Source organism: Xiphophorus hellerii, chromosome 12 (genome assembly GCF_003331165.1).
Source record: "Xiphophorus hellerii strain 12219 chromosome 12, Xiphophorus_hellerii-4.1, whole genome shotgun sequence".
Taxonomy (NCBI): Eukaryota; Metazoa; Chordata; class Actinopteri; order Cyprinodontiformes; family Poeciliidae; genus Xiphophorus; species Xiphophorus hellerii.
Genome location: NC_045683.1, coordinates 33,516,215 through 33,534,145, shown reverse-complemented (window position 1 = coordinate 33,534,145; position 17,931 = coordinate 33,516,215). Strand labels below are relative to the sequence as shown.

General features: G+C 38.8%; 1 protein-coding gene and 1 long non-coding RNA gene across 3 annotated transcripts in view; both read right to left on the bottom strand.

The window, feature by feature from the left end:
- Positions 1-17,695, bottom strand: part of zfr (zinc finger RNA binding protein) — a 44,490-nt gene extending 26,795 nt beyond the window's left edge. For both annotated transcript variants that reach the window (XR_004341160.1, XM_032578045.1), the window contains exons 1-11: positions 17,570-17,695; positions 17,340-17,421; positions 11,629-11,908; positions 11,094-11,232; positions 10,242-10,469; positions 8,760-8,995; positions 7,364-7,564; positions 6,959-7,259; positions 2,674-2,867; positions 2,456-2,575; positions 306-451 (exon numbers count right to left, since the gene is read on the bottom strand). Coding sequence is in view for 1 of the 2 variants with exons in the window: in XM_032578045.1 (XP_032433936.1) it covers positions 306-451; positions 2,456-2,575; positions 2,674-2,867; positions 6,959-7,259; positions 7,364-7,564; positions 8,760-8,995; positions 10,242-10,469; positions 11,094-11,232; positions 11,629-11,908; positions 17,340-17,421; positions 17,570-17,606 (1,964 nt within the window). In the remaining variant the exon portion in view is untranslated. The remainder of the gene's footprint in view (positions 1-305; positions 452-2,455; positions 2,576-2,673; positions 2,868-6,958; positions 7,260-7,363; positions 7,565-8,759; positions 8,996-10,241; positions 10,470-11,093; positions 11,233-11,628; positions 11,909-17,339; positions 17,422-17,569) is intronic.
- Positions 7,765-8,753, bottom strand: LOC116729487 (uncharacterized). The gene is made up of 2 exons (XR_004341165.1): positions 8,252-8,753; positions 7,765-8,218 (listed from the first exon to the last, which is right to left on the bottom strand). It is a non-coding gene; the product is annotated as an uncharacterized LOC116729487 (long non-coding RNA).
- Positions 17,696-17,931: the final 236 nt, after the last annotated feature.

Below are 17,931 nucleotides of genomic sequence, written 5' to 3'. Positions count from 1 at the left end.
TCATAGCACTCGTCTCATGGTGCTGCCCAAACCAGTGAGAAGTGGAATGCACTATTTACAGCTTTCACCGTTTACTGATGTATACGGCAAACGATCCATATCACGACAGTCGATATGGATCAGCTGTCAATTTTGTTACTCTGTCAACTCAAGGTTTGTGTTATCATCCATTCATCATCACTGAGGTGAACTGCTAAAGATGTCGTTTACATGACATTGATTTTAGGCTATATTGCTCAGACGTAAGTGAAGCGCAATGGTGTACATGTAGTAAGTTTCACAGCCATTGCAGAACAAATCCGTACCTCATTTCCATCCTCCAGCGCTCCTCCTCTTCTCTTCTTCTCCAGTACTCTTCTTTCTGCATCTGTTTTCTCATCTTTTCTTCCTGAATCTTTCGGGCTCGGATGCTGGGCTTGACCTCTACCTGCAGATCAGGATTTACCTTCTTCTACAAAAGAAAAATTAAAAAGACAAAACAAAACTTAATGTTGTGCAGTGTATTATAAGCCTGGCAGCTCGCCATGCTTTACTAGCCCCCCGCCAGGCCAAGTGTTGCTTGTTTTTGTTTTTAGAAAAATTTATAATAATAAAAAAATATATTTTCTTTCAAATTAAATTCAGATTTAATTGCTCAGAGCGTTTCATTGGCATTGCAAATTTATTCCTAAAAGATAGTTTATGAATAAGTTTATAGTTTATGCATATAAAGCCAGAGAGCAGATCAATCACACAGCTGGCACCTTTTGCACGTTGCCTCTGCGCGTTGCCTCGCAAGCTGCCGCTGCTGGATCTTTGAAATTTACCTCAGTGCGGATTGCACGCTCCTCCTTTCACTCAAACTGGACACAGGCTGACCTGTATGGATATTTACGTCAACCCCGTGTGGAATTATGTCTCTTTCGAGAAATCAAGGTAGGAGTTTAAACCCCACTGCGTTAGCTCTGGTTGCTTAGCTCTACGTGAACCGCAGGAATAACTTGTAGTCACGCTTTCAGAGGTGTGCGTTGAGGGAGCGGTGAGAATGATTTATCTTTGTGAAAGAATTATGTGGGGAGCTTACATCTCAACACGCTGCCCAGTGTGTGGCTCTGTTCTCACTGTAAAGTTTATGTATGTTCCCGTTTGGCCGGAGCGTTAGTGGTTAACGAACCAGCACTAACCTCATCACGCAGGTTCAGCCCGGTGAGGAGCTTTCGAGCCCTCACGCTGGTTTTATAGTTTTGTTTTTTTTTCCCCCGTATTATTTTTTTCGGTTACACAATGCCTTTAACCGTATCAAATGCTTTGTCCACTTAGTCAGCCAGAGTTCATGCGCGCAGCTGCGCGTAGATCAGAAAAACTCATCTCATAACCTTGAGCAACTAATAATTAAGTTGCTCAAGGTAGTTTATTAAAAACTCAACAGACACAAAATGGAAGAGCTACTAAAGCCACATTAGCAGCATTAAATTAAATCCCCCGTTTGCAGTGCAGTGGATTTAACTCATCATGCAGGGCCGGTCCAAGGCTGTAGGAGGCCTTGAGCAGAATTCCGGGGCCCCTCTTGCTGCTAAAAACATCGGTGCCTCTAACAGCTCCTGTGTTGGATTTAGTGAAATCTGGAAGAATGGGAGTAGTGTAATTGGCCAACCTAAAAAGAAACACGTTATAATTGCAGTTTACTAATTTGTATTTATGAACAAACAGAGCTCAAACTCAAAGATTAAACTCATAGCATCAGACTGTAACTATGGTAACAAAACAATGTAACTATGAATATTGTTCTTTGAGCTTATACAAAGTAAACATGCCTGCTCCTTAAAATTTTACATTTAAATGTTAATTTAAAATATTTTAATTTTTGTATGCTGAAACAATTACATCAAATTTAGCAGCACTGATAATCTCAATAAACAAATGTTTCATTTGCATCTGTGGTCTGTGTTAAAATATTAGCCCTGGCACCCTGAAACCATGGGGGGCCTGATGGAGCAGCTGACTTAATTTGGATTAAACAGTGCAAATAATTCATATTCATTTTAATTGTATTTTTGGAATTGATGTTTTTAAGACTAGTTATGGGTTTAGATAGCATTTTACTTGTGATGTGTTCCAGTAATATATAAATACTCCGTAATATTTTTAATTTTCCTGTCTACTTCATCACATCTTTTAATACAAAAACACGATGGACGACCTTGGCGTTCCGCGCCCAGCTTCGGCACCCCGACCACGGGGCTTAAGTTTTCTGGGGGAAACCCTGCTGTGATCTGACAATGGCTCAGCTGTTCCGATAACTTAAGTTACTGTTCTTGTAATTTGTTTGATGTGAACAAACTAGTTTTAATCAGTCAATAGGCAATGCTTTTGTAGTCCTTAATCATCTTCATACATTGAGTCAAATTTAAATTCTCCAGGAATTTGCAGAGATTGAAGCAAAATTTCACTGCAGCAAAGTTAGCCAGCCACCAACCTTATACTGGAGGCGATGCCTCCGTCCCTTCAGGTGCATTTCCTTTGCGTTGGGATCGTTGAAGCTACATTCACACAGCTTGCAGTGAAAACGAATGACTTTGCCTTCATCATTTCTGACCTGCAGGAAAACATTCACAAAATCCACTCTGAGCCAACACACATAAAAACCACAAGTGTAGGTTGGTTATGCATAAGCATTTCTTTATAAACACCTACTTCTTCCACATAGTCATGACCAACAGGCTGGACGTCACTCTGCAAAGCAATAAGTGCCGATGTGGACAGAGAATCACAGAGATCAGCCTTAGCATCTGGGGAAGCAGAAGAGGGTGCGGCCGGCTTACAAGTATCGCCTTTGATTTCTTCTCTCATCTCCTCCATCTTTCCTGTCGTCTGTAATTTACTTCCAGCTGAAATTTACAAAACATCAAATATGAACTGAACATCCAAAACTGTATCCAATGAGAAAACATAAGAAATATTTTCAAAATGTATTTAATTACACTTCTTTGTATTAGTTATGTTTATACCGAGTTGTTGTTGGAAATGAAATCTCCATAAATGATGAATTTACTGAAACAATGAAAGATACACATATTGGGAAGCAGGACATTTTGAACCAGCTCAGTCAGACCTTTTCTGCATTATTGCAGATAATTAGGAGGCAGGACAAGTGTAGATTATTATTTTTTAATTAGTGAGAATGAAGAATGCCTTCTCACTGATTGAATGCATTCTCACTGCATTCCTTTTATTTGAAAGACAATGAAGCGCGTTCTTCTTAGAGACTACGGCATACTCCATCCAAAGCCCAACAGTTGACACTCAGTCATGTGGCTGTGGTACGTTCATATTGGCACACACCTTTCATACAACGTCACAGACCACCTGGGTGACACCGCTCCCACTTCTGTATGTGTCACACCTCTACCTCCGGGGTCCCCAAACCCCAGCTTCTTCTGTTTTGCTGTTATGAAACGTTCACAGAGAAAGCGCCACACTTTTCTGCAGACAGCCTCCTCTCTGAACAACATTGTTACAGTTTCTGTCCAGCAATTATTAAACATTCAGCAGTCTTATTTTTATAGGAGTTATTTAGTAAATAACAAACAAATGTACATAATTCCTCAACAAGTCAGATAAAAGTTCCTCAAAGGAATTCATTTCTCCTGCAGATACAAAAACCGGATAGTGGAAGAGAGAACTAATAGAACATAAATAAACATTGCTGTCTGAGCACACTTCTGCATAAAGCACAGCAACAAACTTCTAACCAATCACAGAACACTTTGTACAGAGCTCTGTTGAAATAGTTTGACCCAGGCATGGTGTCGACTTCAGGAAGAAGATGCCTCTCTGCGAACAAAGTGAAGCAGTTTTCGTCACACAACTACGTCAATAAAAACCAATTTCAGCACTTTGTATGAAGTATGCCGGGCCTTAAGAAGAATGCATTCTCGCATCTTAAAATTCTCGCTGCATTTTTCATTTCTTAAATACTTTGATGTTCTCCAACCTATTTCAACAATTCATTTATCAAAATATCCAACCCTCTTCTGGGGGGGTCACGTGACCGAAATCCGGGACGGCAGCACAGTGAATAACTCCTAGGGCAGTGTTTGAAATTTCCTTTTGATATGTCTAAAGCTTCGTCTGTGAAACAATGTGAAATTTTTTCAAGAAGATGCAAGACAGCCACCAAAACAACACCGAGTCCAATTTGCGGTGAGGACGCTAATATGGCTAGCATAGCTGAAGTGTTGGAAGAGCTAAAGTCACTCCGGTCGGATTTTGGAGTCAAGCTGCATAGTATAGATGAAAGACTGATTGGAATGGCGAGTGTTTTAAAGTAGCGTTTCTCAACGGGGGCAGTACCGTCCCCCGGGGGGCACTCAGAGGACGGCAGGGGGCGGTGGCGGAAATTTTTACAAAAGGGGGGTGCTGGGATTCCTTTGAGGCGCGTTTGCTTTACTTTACACCTTAAATGCACAACAATACCAGTTCAGACTTTGAGCAACTTGCTAAAACGGTACTGTGTACCATTAAAACATGCTTGGCTGCAACTGTATCGATGGTAGCTCTCCTTCTCTTCAGTGTTTCTGTTAGCTTCTTGGCGCAGCTCCGCGCTCCTGGTAGCGTCACCACATCAGTTCAGCGTTACACCGACTAATGACGTTGCTGTTATTCACTTGTCTGGTGTCTGATTTTCAAATATTTTATGTTTTATTGAGGATTTTTGTACATATGTTTTGGCAGTGCTGTGATCATGTCAAAGCAGCAACTTATATTAAAACATGTTTTATTGTCCGTCTGGATGCTGCACGCTTCCATGGAAGGACAACGGAATATCTCTTTTATGCAACTAAAATCACGATACCCTCACTGTGTATCACTCAGAAAAATGAACAAATTTAAATAAAGAACTCCCTCCATGGGTAATACCAAAATAGTGAGCGTTTATTTTATAAAGTTAACATCGGTGCTAAAAGTGATGAGGTATGAAACGCTAGCACCACAGCACTTTTATTCAATTTTAATCATCTGTATACCGGGATTTTTTCCGTTGTTTTAAAAAGCTTACGTCAGTCTGCTTTTCTCCATCGATACGCTCCCCGACTACTCGTTTGTTTGGGGTAAAAACAAACAAACAAAAAACGACGCGCACATTGCGCAAAACTCTGAAACATCAAAACCAGTACATAGAATGAAGCAACGAACTAGATGTGAATTAGGGCATAAACACAAACAATGAGTGGCAAATCAACACATGATCTGAAACACAGCATGATAAGGCGGTGCAGCAGGTGAATGAGTGAAATTTACTGGTGGTGAGCGTTAATAAAAACTGTAAAATAAAACTAGCAACAGGAAAGAAACTAAAGAGGACATAGCAATAAACCAAGAGAGGATAATACTAATCAAAGAAAACTACATGGAAATGAATGAAGAACAAAATTGAAGAATAAACTAAGAAACTAAAGTAAATACAGCAAAATAAATTGGTATGGCAAGACCTTACGAGCAATAATTAATACAGAAAGGACAGTATAGCAAGAACAAACAGAGACTATTTTCAGACAAAAGGTAAAATAATGTTGAAGTGCCATGAGTTTGTTGAGACCACATCTAGTACTAAGAAATATATTTTACAGACAATAACAGTAAGGACCTTATCACTTATTTCTGTTTTTAATTAGATTTTATATTATATATATACAGTACAGACCAAAAGTTTGGACACACCTTTCTAATTCAATGGGTTTTCTTTATTTTCAGGACTATTTATAAGGCAAGAAATCCCACTTATTAACCTGACAGGGCACACCTATGAAGAGAAAACCATTTCAGGTGACTACCTCTTGAAGCTCATCAAGAAAATGCAGAGTGTTTGCAAAGAAGTAATCACAGCAAAAGGTTGCTACTTTGAAGAAACTAGAATATAAGGGCTATATTCAGTTGTTTTACACTTTTTTGTTTAGTGCATATTTCCACATGTGTTATTCATAGTTTTGATGCCTTCAGTGTGAATCTACAATGTCAATAGTCATGAAATTAAAGGAAACTCATTGAATTAAAAGGTGTGTCCAAACTTTTGGTCTGTACTGTATTTCTTCAATATTATTTTTCATGACAGTGTCAATGTCATGAGGCTGGTGACTCCATGACACTTTCAATTTGACTCATTAGGATTTAATTAAGAACCAGCCTTGTTCTTTGTAATTTCTGTCCAGGAAACTATTAATCTATAAATCAATAGTCAGGTCTATATAAAGATATAATCCATATTTCTATCCCATATTTGTATAGAATTAAAAGGATGTGGAACTTTTACTTTTTCACTGAAAGCTCTGGTTTGCACAGTAAATGCCATGTGGGTGAAATTTTATGGAAGATACTCTGATGTCCCATTCTCCTGAAGGCAGCACAGAGCTGCAGAACAAGAAACTCACAGAAACACTGAAGAGAAGTTATGATTGATATGTTTGCAGTTCCGTCCATGTTTTAATGTTGCAGAGCACAGTTTTTTGCAAATAGTTTAAAGTTTAACTGGTATGTGTTGTACATCTTTTATCTGGTCATTTTGTGAAAGATTTAACAACTAACATCAGAAAGTGGCACAGAACAAGAATACTTTTTTTCCACTCTGATTGGCTGCTGTTAGGCCTACTGATTTTAACTTGAATGTCCATTCATTGCATTTTTCGCAGATGCCTGTAAAAATATTTTTTATTCACATGGTTTCCTTGTTCTCTGGGAAATTATTTTTGATGATAAATACAGAAACAACCATAAAAATCAAAACATCAACAATAGTGATAAAAATATTAATAATAAAATAATATTCAGTGCAAAGAAGCCTACAAATTTTTTGATGGTAAGGGATAATGGACATGGGGGCGTTGGCCCAAAAAAGGTTGAGAAACACTATTTTAAAGGAAATTGGTTCTCCTGTAGTGTAAATATTTTATAATTAAAGGAAAAATGAAGAAAGTTTACCAACCAACAAAATTAATCTTCGGAGTGTTGACTTTCTTGCCAGGTGCTGCAGAACTGGCAACAGAGAGATTGCTGGCCAGTGGATTCTTGGTAACCACACTGCTGCTGGTTATGTTGACACCTTTCAGATAGGGGGCGCTAGAGCTGGAGGAAGAGTTGGAAGACAGACACAAAGAGCTGGAAGTGCTGGAACTGCTAAGGGAGGTCTTGCCAGTAGCAGAAGCACCTGAGGCTGATGTCTGAGGGATCATACTGGGCTCTGTGGAAGGAATCGGCTTTCCAAGTTTGGTATGAAGTTTCACAACCTGCAAGAAGAATTCAGCATTTGAAATGAGAAATGAAGGTCTGTGTGAAACCTTTTCCAAGTTCCAAGTAGACACAGTGTTGGTTTATGTCCCAACATCCAAACCTTCTGGTGCTTGGCTCCTCGAATATGGGCGGCATAAGCGTCAGCTCCAGTGCACGAAACATCACAAAGTTCACAGCGAAGCTGGTTCTGAGCGTTCCGGGCCAGCGCCCCTCCTGAAGCGGTGCTGCTGCTGCCCTGCGACACTTTCAGTGCTGCTTCCTTCTTCTTATGCTTCTGGCCTTCCAAATGCTCTTTATAAGTCTAATGGTGGGATGGAGAAAATGACTGGGAATTGTTTTGTTTTTTTTGCTTTTGTTTGTTTATTTTTAGTATTAGCATATAGACAACACTGTTAACTAGGTGTGTGCACTTATTGTTAAAACTTTTAAGTTGTGACCAGAGATTTGATTTATCAATGTGTCAATAAATTTCAATTAATGTTAATAACAAAACTCACAGTATTATCAAAAATGTTACTTTTATTACTTTCTTCAGTTTGTTCCTTCAGAGCATCAATAAATCAATAAATGTCGGCCTTGCGGGATTTACATGTGGACAAAATTACAGGTACCCCTCGGTTAATGAAAGAAAAACCCACAATGGTCACAGAAATAACTTGAATCTGACAAAGGAAGAGTAATAATGAATGAAACTTCTATGAAAATAAACAAATAAAAGTCAGACATTCAAACATACTTCAACAGAATTATCTTAAAAAATAAACTCATGAAATAGGCCTCAAATACAAAAACTTGCAAGGTGTGTGAATAGGTCTGAGCTTACCTCTCTATATGGAAAAAAAAATAGTATTTTGTTCTAAATAAAAGAAGCCTTCCACACTCAAACATCAACTCAATCTATTGACCTTCAGTATTTCATCAACTCTGGTCTTACCAGAGTGGAATGCTGGAGTAGCTTTTCAACCACCCATAGGTGGTTGAGAAGCACATCTGAAGCACATATGCTTCAGACATTAAACAGAGGATGTTGCCAGATGATGATATTTAATTTTCCAACATCCACTCCCATTTTCCAATTGCTCCATTAGTGATTTTAACTACCAAAGTCACTAATATCATTGTCATTATTGTGTGATTATTCTGATTTTACACCTGTTACTTCCAATCATATTCAGATCTGAAGAAGCCTTTTGGATCAGAGGTGAAACACATTAAAAAAATTTTAAAAGTCCAACTGCCTTCTACTTGGGCTCTTGGGAACCCCAAGTGAACTAACACTGCTACAAATTAAAAAATTGATTAAGAAAAAAAAATCTGTTTAAGCTACACAAGCCCACTCCTCTAACTAGTCTAGGTTGACAATTATTGTAAGTAGCACAAAAAAAATAAAAGGAGGCTTGTAAGAGAAAAATAAATCTGTGCCGCAAAGTTAAGGTGAGTTTCTTATTCATGTTCTATGTTGTGGCGACCATACAGTCTGTTTTCAGTGAGCTTACCTGTGGGCCAGCACAGCTGATCTTGCAGACATCACAGTAGTGTATCTGAGTGGGCTTGGGTGGCTGCTTGGGTCGAAGCTGCTTACTCTGGAATGTGGGTTTCTTAGGGAAAGTGTTTCCTGACCAGGCAGCTGTTGCTGCCACTGCTGCAACTGCCTGCTTCTGCTGCTGCTGCTGCTGGTAGTAGCTGGAGGCTGCTGAGTACACAGCTGCTTCATAGCCCGAGTATGATGTTCCTAGTCAAAAAAATACATAAATAAATAAAAAATCTTGAAGTCTTTTCATTTACTGTAGGATTCAATGCTTTTTTTAAATACACAAATTCACTTCAAAAGTCACATCTAAGCATTTCATCTTACAGAAAAATATAAAATCAATTCAGATTCTAGAATACAGACTCCAATTCAATTACATTCATTCCAATTTGTTCCTATTTTGATACAATGATGTCAAATTCATTTTATAATACCAAAACTACCTCTTAACATTGTCAAGATGGTAAAATTTCAGAAAAGCAGTAGTAAGAAAAAAGTTGAAGGTAAATTTGGAGACATATCTTTCACAAAGATAAAAAAAATATTACAGTGTGACAATTAATAATCATTATTAAAATTAGAGGTAGAACCAATTAGCCATCTCAGCACCTATTCAGAAACAGGAATATGTGACAAGAAGAGTTGGTTGTATTTATTTTATAGTTTGAAGTTTGTAAATGAGATTCAGTTGTTGTGTTACTTTCAAAAACTACTCAGACTCATCTAAGGCTGCATGATATCAGAAAAATATGTAATTGCGATAAAGTGGGCTTATGCCATCTAGCATGTTTACTACCTCACCACTGCTGATACAGGAGCTTTACTTATAGTTTTGAGTTTTCGGCTTTAAGATGCTTTGCCCGAGTTGTAATGTTACTCAAATTCTGAAGCAATTAGTATTATGCTTCAGATTTTATTGTTGGATGTTCACTAGAATCTTTGCAATTTTTAAACTTCCAGCTGCACTTCAATATTTGAATGCTCGGTGGAGGGGATGCTGTGTAAAGTTATGAGCTAAAGTAGGGAAAGATGAATACCTCAGTTTCCACTGATTTTGATTTAAATTAGTATCTAGAAGAATTTACATTTTCTGATTATACTGAAATTGGAAACAGCTACTGAAAGAAAACTGGAAAACAGTACTGTTTCCAATACATATGCATTTTTTTATACTAACAGGTTCCAATGCCCTGAATATACAGTGTATCACAAAAGTGAGTACACCCCTCACATTTCTGAAGACATTTAAGTATATTTTTTCATAGGACAACACTGACAAAATGACACTTTGACACAATGAAAAGAAGTCTGTGTGCAGTTCATATAACAGTGTAAATTTATTCTTTTGACCATCTCTTTCTTAGGGGTTTATGGCTGTGGAAAACCAGGTCAGAGAATCGTCTTTACCCAGACAAATTGCATAAAATCCAAACTGACAATCATTTACCAGAGTAGGTGACAGCATTGGTGCTGTATGTTGGGCTTTGGGAGTAAGAGGGAACAACTGAGGCTGCAGCCGCTGCAGCTGCCACTGGCTGAACAGTGGAGGTCACCGGGAAGATGGAGAAGGTGGATGAAGCTGGACTGGCAGCAGCTGGCTTGATGACAGTAACCTGGCGATTCTGTTGGCTCTGGGTATAGGATGTTACACCTTGACTATATACAGCTTTGGGAGCTACACAAAAAAAGTAATAAAAGTTTAATGTATACCTGAAGTCAAGATTATCAGATCAGCTTTAATCTTTAGCCCCATAGCTGAATTATGAATATATTTCATGTAACTGTTTACATTCATCGCTGTTGTGATTATTAATGACCTATCAAGTAAAGCTTATTTATGTGTGATTTTAATTTCATGTCTTATTTCCAATTGTGGAAAAACCACAATTGCTAAATTGTGTTTTTCAACATCGGCAGAAAAGAGACACAGATTTGCGCACATTTTGTAATGGAAACACAGCTAGTAAAAAACTAAAACCAGAGACTGTTGCTTTCTCTTCTAGAAAGAAAGAGCAAATTGCTGAGTATTACTGAAAAAAATGCTCACAATATACAAAATGGTTGGAAAGAAACTGTCCCAGCTATGCTATAGTGAAGCACTGAGGTGATTTCTAACTTAAGCAATTTCTCTTTACTTGGATTCAATTACAGTGATGGAGAGCTCAAACAATCATCTCTGGTCAGCAAAGAAAACAAGTGTGTAGCTTACATGAAGAAATTGCTGAATATACATTTTCAGGGGTGATCAAACAAGCATTATACATAGAGAAATGTACATAAGGAGCATCTTAAAACATACCTGTCTGGTAGTAAGAGTCTGCAACACTGGGCTGCGGCTGTGCAGCAGCAACAGCTGCTGTGACAGAAGGCTGCTGGTAGTACTGCTTACTGTCATAAGCTACAGCTGAAGCCGTGGAGCGAACATATGAGTAAGAGTCCTGCAAAGAAAATCTGAATTTCAAGTCTGGTTGCTTATTTTCTTGTTCCCAGAGAAATGTCTAATATCAGAGAAATGTTGTTAGCCATATCCAACTCTGAATATAAAAAGTTCCTTATTGGAATTGGAAAAATCTGATGGTTGGAATATGAAAGTCTGTATTAAAGCAACCCCAAAAAGGACAAATGAAACCCTGTGGAAGAGTGACCTATCTGGGGGTGAACCTACTGTATTTGAATATCTGAAAACATAAAAGACAAAACATTTATGCAAGTGCATCAAACTTAAATGCAGTTCTTGTATTTTGGAAATTTAAAAGCTCAATAATTTAATTCCTCTGGTATCCATCACATCAACAACACAGGTATCCCAGAAAGAGGACATGTGTGTTGGGTACCTGGTAATTCTGTGAGGTGACTGGTGGAGGGGGTGGCGGGACCTCCGCTTGGCGTTGTGGGTAGCCATAATCATTGGTAGTATGGGTTGGCTGGTATCCTCCATAAGCGGCAGCAGTTGCAGCTGCCACGGCAACAGGCGCAGGTCTTGCCACAGCAACGGCAGCTGCAGTGGGTGCATAGGCTGCTGCAACAGTGTGTGCTGCCACCGGTGCCTGATGAACTGTGTAACTGGCCACAGTGGTGGGATGAGTGTATGCTACCCCTGCAGCTGGCTGCTGGCTGGAAGGACAACAGGGTAGAAGGTTAGCTTCAAACACAGAACCACGTAATACTAAAAGAGACATAGCTGACAGAGAAACCCAGAGGTCTCCAGTTTACTTCAGCTGTTCCATAACGACAGGGTGCTAAAAGTATCCAAGTGTTACCAGCTATGGGCCATTTGGTGCTTTAAGTGTCACCAGGAAGCCTGCTCATAATAGAGCTGAAAGACATCTCAGAGTTGTCTGCACACTTATTAAAATCCTCAATCTTTCATTTTTCTAACAGCTGGGCTTTCAAAGTCAGGTACTGAAGTACCTGACTACTGCAGCTTTCAGATGACTGAGCACATCTATTCTGTTCCTACAGTCAAACTTCCCTTTTGTGCTTGCTAACATTTCTTTAGCTTGCAGCATTCTTTCATACATTTAGTCTTCCTTTCCAGTCAGGCTCACAGAAATTTCAATCTTGCCATTTTTTTGGCTTGCTTTTAGACTTCCTTGAGCCAAAAAACTAAATCCACGACAAGGGTCAATGTCACTGCCTTCTTCTGGCCGTTGTAGTTTACTACACCCAGTTAACCTAGACCAGGGGTGTCCAAACTTTTTGCAAAGAGGGCCAGATTTGATCAAGTGAAGATGCCTGGGGGCCAATAGTTTGTTCGGACATTTTTTAACTACAAAAGTTTCATGCAAATACACTCTGTTATAAAACAATTTTCATTGTCACAATTATCTTTATCTTTCAAATGACAAAAAAAACAAATATAAGCCACTCAGGCAGATGAGAACAACTCTAAAAACACAAATTCTGCTTTTCTTTCATATCTGGAGAGTCAGATAACATTGAACAAACTGTATGAAATACCTTAAATTTACATGAGTTTAAAAATATCTTTGCCTCAAGAACATTTTAAACAGGAGTTATAAGTAATGCAAAGTTGTCTGTTATTATTAAATCTTAAAACAAGTTAATTTTGCTCTTGTCATTTACAATATCTTTCAGAAAGTAATAGTTTGTGTCACATCTACAGGTTCATAACATCAACACAGTAATAACCAAATCTTACTTAAGAGTTTAATAAAAATAAGGGCCATAAATCCAAGTGCATAAATGTTCTTTTGGCTTTTCACTGTTGATAGTGACAGACGGTTATCGTTCAAAATACTCAATTTCATGTCCTCAGCTCTCCGTGCCACACTGTTACGTGCCAGGCAAACATTCGCAAATTCTTGCTTCTTCTCAGGGCAAATGTTCTCCACCATTTTCATAACACAGTCTTTGATAAAAGTATCTTCAGTAAAAGGTTTGCCATGTTTAGCTATTAACATGGCCACTTCGTAGCTTGCTTTGGTGGTATTTTCTTTTGACTCAGGCCTGCGTGAAGAATCGCTGTTGTGATGCCAGTGCAGCTTGGAGCTGCTTCACTTTTTCAGCACGGTCACTCCCTGTTAGCTTGTTGTATGCGTTAGCATGTTTAGTCTGCTAGTGTCTCTTTACGTTGAACAAGGCAACCGTCTCACAAATTAGACAAGCACAATTGCTTTGATTTTCAGTGAAGAAGTATTGTAATTCCCATCTCTCTTGAAAGCGGCGGCCCTCACTGTTAACTTGTTTTCTTTGCAGTGGCCATGGCAGAAATGAGTGGAGAGGGGTTCGCTGCACGAAGGCAGACTGATAGTATTAAAGTGGTGCTGCCACCATTTGGTGAAAGGAGGAATTACAGTTTCAAGTTTTATGATTTATTTATTCTGTTTGACAGTGCAGGCGGGCCATAAATAATACATTATAAGACCGAAGCTGCGGGCCATATGAAATCTGACCGCGGGCCATGATTGGCCCCCGGGCCGGACTTTGGACATGCCTGACCTAGACTAATAACCAAAGGCCTGTTTTTCAGCAGGTCAAGACACAAATGTTATTAGTAATTTGGTCACAAAGGTGATTAAAAAGCTTCTCAGTGAGAAATTGTTGTCTTTTGTTGGATGGCTAAGGTCAACATTTCACATAGGGTTCTCGAAAATCTAAATCACAAAGTCAAATATAGGTGATGCTAGAATGCAGCAAGCTGTGACTCAGTGACCTTGTCCAACTCCTCAGATCAGTCCAGATGAAAGAAAGCTGACTGCTACAAGGGGTTAAAAAACAAGAAATATGTACATCATGAGCCAAATCCTCAAGCTATCACATTCAGGTTGTTCGGTCCAACACAAATATACAGTACAGACCAAAAGTTTGGACACACCTTTCTAATTCAATGGGTTTTCTTTATTTTCAGGACTATTTATAAGGCAAGAAATCCCACTTATTAACCTGACAGGGCACACCTATGAAGAGAAAACCATTTCAGGTGACTACCTCTTGAAGCTCATCAAGAAAATGCAGAGTGTGTGCAAAGCAGTAATCACAGCAAAAGGTTGCTACTTTGAAGAAACTAGAATATAAGGGCTATTTTCAGTTGTTTTACACTTTTTTGTTTAGCGCGTATTTTCACATGTGTTATTCATAGTTTTGATGCCTTCAGTGTGAATCTACAATGTCAATAGTCATGAAATTAAAGGAAACTCATTGAATTAAAAGGTGTGTCCAAACTTTTGGTCTGTACTGTATATCAATAAGAAACAAATCCAGCACTCTGACATAAGGAGAAGACTGAAATCTTCTTCAACCCACTGGCCCAGAGCTCATCTGTTTAGCTGTAGTTCTATCCTAGATTGAGCGACTAACGGAGACAGTACTGCCAAAAAATCTTTTACTTTTTCTATAGCATAGAAAGTACTCCTGGATCATATTGGCTATGCTTCCTTTAAAAATGTTGAGCAGCTGGAATAGATGAAAATACTACCACTATCTGCGTGACATCTGTCACGCAGATAGTGACAAAGAAGCATGAAGAACTCTAGAATGTCCAGGAGGGTGGCTGTGATGATGTGGGCTTGAACAGACACAGTGGAGTAAGAGCAGTTGATGGGCTGGATCCCCAATCAATCACTTGCTGAAAAGCTGCTGAACACCTAGGATTCTGGTGCTCGCTACTCTGTCTCCAGGATCTTAACATCCAAACAACAGGGTGCCAGTGGACAAGATACATCACAAGATACTGAAGGCTCTGGGAATTTTGAGGCTGTCATATTTGGCATGTCTCTTCAACATCACTCAGCAGTGTGCTCCAACTATCAAGAGCTTAAGCTTATCAGTCTCTTTGGGTAAGTTGGAAGTAAGGGGCCAACCTTTCTTTGAACAGAGGACGAGCAGTGCAGCTTTCATCCTGAAATGTTAACCAGATCTGTGACCTCTTGGTCGAGGGTTGCTGCAGAAAAAAAGTTGCCAGGGACGCTCTATAGGGCCATCTATAGGGCCTGTATAAAGAAAGCAAGAGCTGAATCTGCATTCTCAGCACAGCATTGAGTTTGGCCTCTGCCAGGATGCCCTTTGTCCCAATTCTGTTTCTGTTGTTCATCTTAATGTGGTGTCTGGTTTGAGAACTCTTGGGGTCTGTTGAGGAAAATAAGTATGTTTATCTTTCTTCATGTGTGTGAAAACTTATGGGCTTGCCTGAGTTGTAGTTTCTACTGAGAGGAATGTTGATGAAATGACAGCTTAAGAACAAAGCAGATCAGATAAAGTTGTTGCTTCAAGCAGAAGGGTGCAATAAAATCATCTGGGACCTCAATTATTCAGTTTGGTGGAGGTCAGTATTAAGTAACGTCTACTGTGGTGTGTCTTAACTGTGTATAAAACTTGGTAATAGGTCTGGTTGTGTTCGACCCAGACTAGGATGTTAATATGCTGATGTCTCGCTTCTCGCATGCAAGAATAAATTGAAGAACCGTCTTTGTTTAAAGTCAGTGCCAGGTCTCATGTAATTCACATATTTAGCTATGATGGGTTTCTTTTCTCCATCTCTTTTAGACCAAGCATGTAAAATGTTGCTTGACTAAGAGGTTAGAGTCATTCTAAGAAATCTTCCTAACCCTGAATAAGCTCATAGAAGTAGTTGTCCCACTTAAACTGGATCATTTTAAACTTATGACACAAAACATATTCCATTACTTGTGAAACTTTTATTCTATAAGTAAAAGTAAAAAGGATTCAAAAGATTTTATAATGTTACAAAATTAGTATTAACATAAAGAGATTTGATATAACAAAATGTGTAGACAAGGCACAATCAGGATGCTAACCTAGGCCTCCTCTGGGTACATTTCAGAAGAAAGGAAGGTAAAGGCTTGTGATAAAAGTGGACAATGTTCAGAAAAACGCTGCTGATCTCTAAGGTTTAAAGAACCAGGAATATTAATCTATTTCTTTCACTAATTCATTCCCTGATTTAACATTTTATTTGGACATGAATGTAAGCAAAATGTATTAAGGCAAAATATTCAATTGCTGTTTTTAAAATTATTACATATTTTGTGAAATGCAGTAATCATGCCCTTAAAGCTGAACCAACACTTATTCTACACACTAAAAAAAAGTGTCTGCTCAACATTTAATGGTAATATCCATGATCTATTCTAGAGATAAGAAACAGAATGGGTTCAGATTTTCCCAAAGAAATTGTAATTATTCCACAAGCTTGTGTATGCAAATATGATAAGGGCTTTTACAGACAACATCCACCTACTACATAGTTTAAAATAAGAAATATTTATCGAACACCATGAAAACATACATTGTTATGCTGACATTCCCCAGGCTAGTTTCTTCAGTTATTTGAAGAAATCATATTTTGTGTATATTGTATTCAAATTCTGTGCTTTATCCAACAGAAATGTTCTGTCCCTCTTCTCAGAAATGACCACTTTTTAAAAATTATTTGGAATATGGTTTTAATACAAAACTTTGGGACATGAAACTAGTCCAGACCTTTTTCCATCACCTTCTCATTTTTTAACTAAGCATTATTAAAAGCTTTGCACTTTTGCAGAAGAAGGTTTTAGATGTGACCTTTTGTTAGATGTTCTCATACAGATGCAACTCATCTTTATCAGAATGCATCTGTATCAGAGCCAGATCCTTCACTCTAACATGTTTTGCTGAGCTGGATTCCTTTCAGCTCTATTGACAGCTATGCATGTCAGACAAAGCTAAGATCAAATTTGCTTTGACAACATAATTGAATGTTTTAGCGTGGAAATAAAATGCATTACATCTAATAATTAACAGCTATATAAACGGGACTCTCCGGTTTATTTAGTCTCTGGCGTGGAAACATGCATTTTGGATTTATCGGAGGGTGCAATATATTAGTTAACGCAGAGTACAATTCAAATCTCAACTTTGGCTTTCCTCCAAATACGCAGAAGGACAACCGCCCCCTCCCCCAGTTGGGACAATGGTAGCACTGGGGATAAATCACCCAGGCTACATAAATCATGCATAAATTCACAGTTAATACCATAAAGAGGTGTGTTGGTGTCAAACAGCTAAAAATCTACAAGTTCCTTACCTGTACTGAGCTGCGGCGCCATGCGTAAATCCGAAATAATTGCCGGTAGCCATTTTGGCATCTTCACCAAGCCGGCTGGGCACTGCAGAGGACAGACACAGCAGGCTGTGATGAGCGCATTTCAAGGACTAGCCATTAGCTTGTTTATTCGTGATGCTCAGTAGCTTTTAGACAACCATAGGTCAGAAGAAATCAGCCTAAGTAATGTCCAAGCTTTTAATGATACTCACCATAGGTGAAGGAGACCACTGGACATATAGGAATCATTGGGTTTTTTTAAGCGTTCTAACGATGCCTCACTAGTACACCAGCCTCTTCATATTACATGTCGTACCCGGAAATGCTGCCTTCGCGCATGCGCCACAAGAAGGCAGGGTGCGGTCTAGCTCCTGATCCTGCGCCAGTAATATTTTAGTTAATCGGGACTACCAGTGTCATTCATACATCAACGTTATACAGCGACTATGGAGAGAAAATAAACAAAAGTAGTGTGCTTTTTGGACCTACTTTTAACCTCGGTTTTGGTCCATTGATTGGTCACCAAACCGCTACAGACGTTTATATGGAGAGCTGGTTAAAAATTAAAATAAAT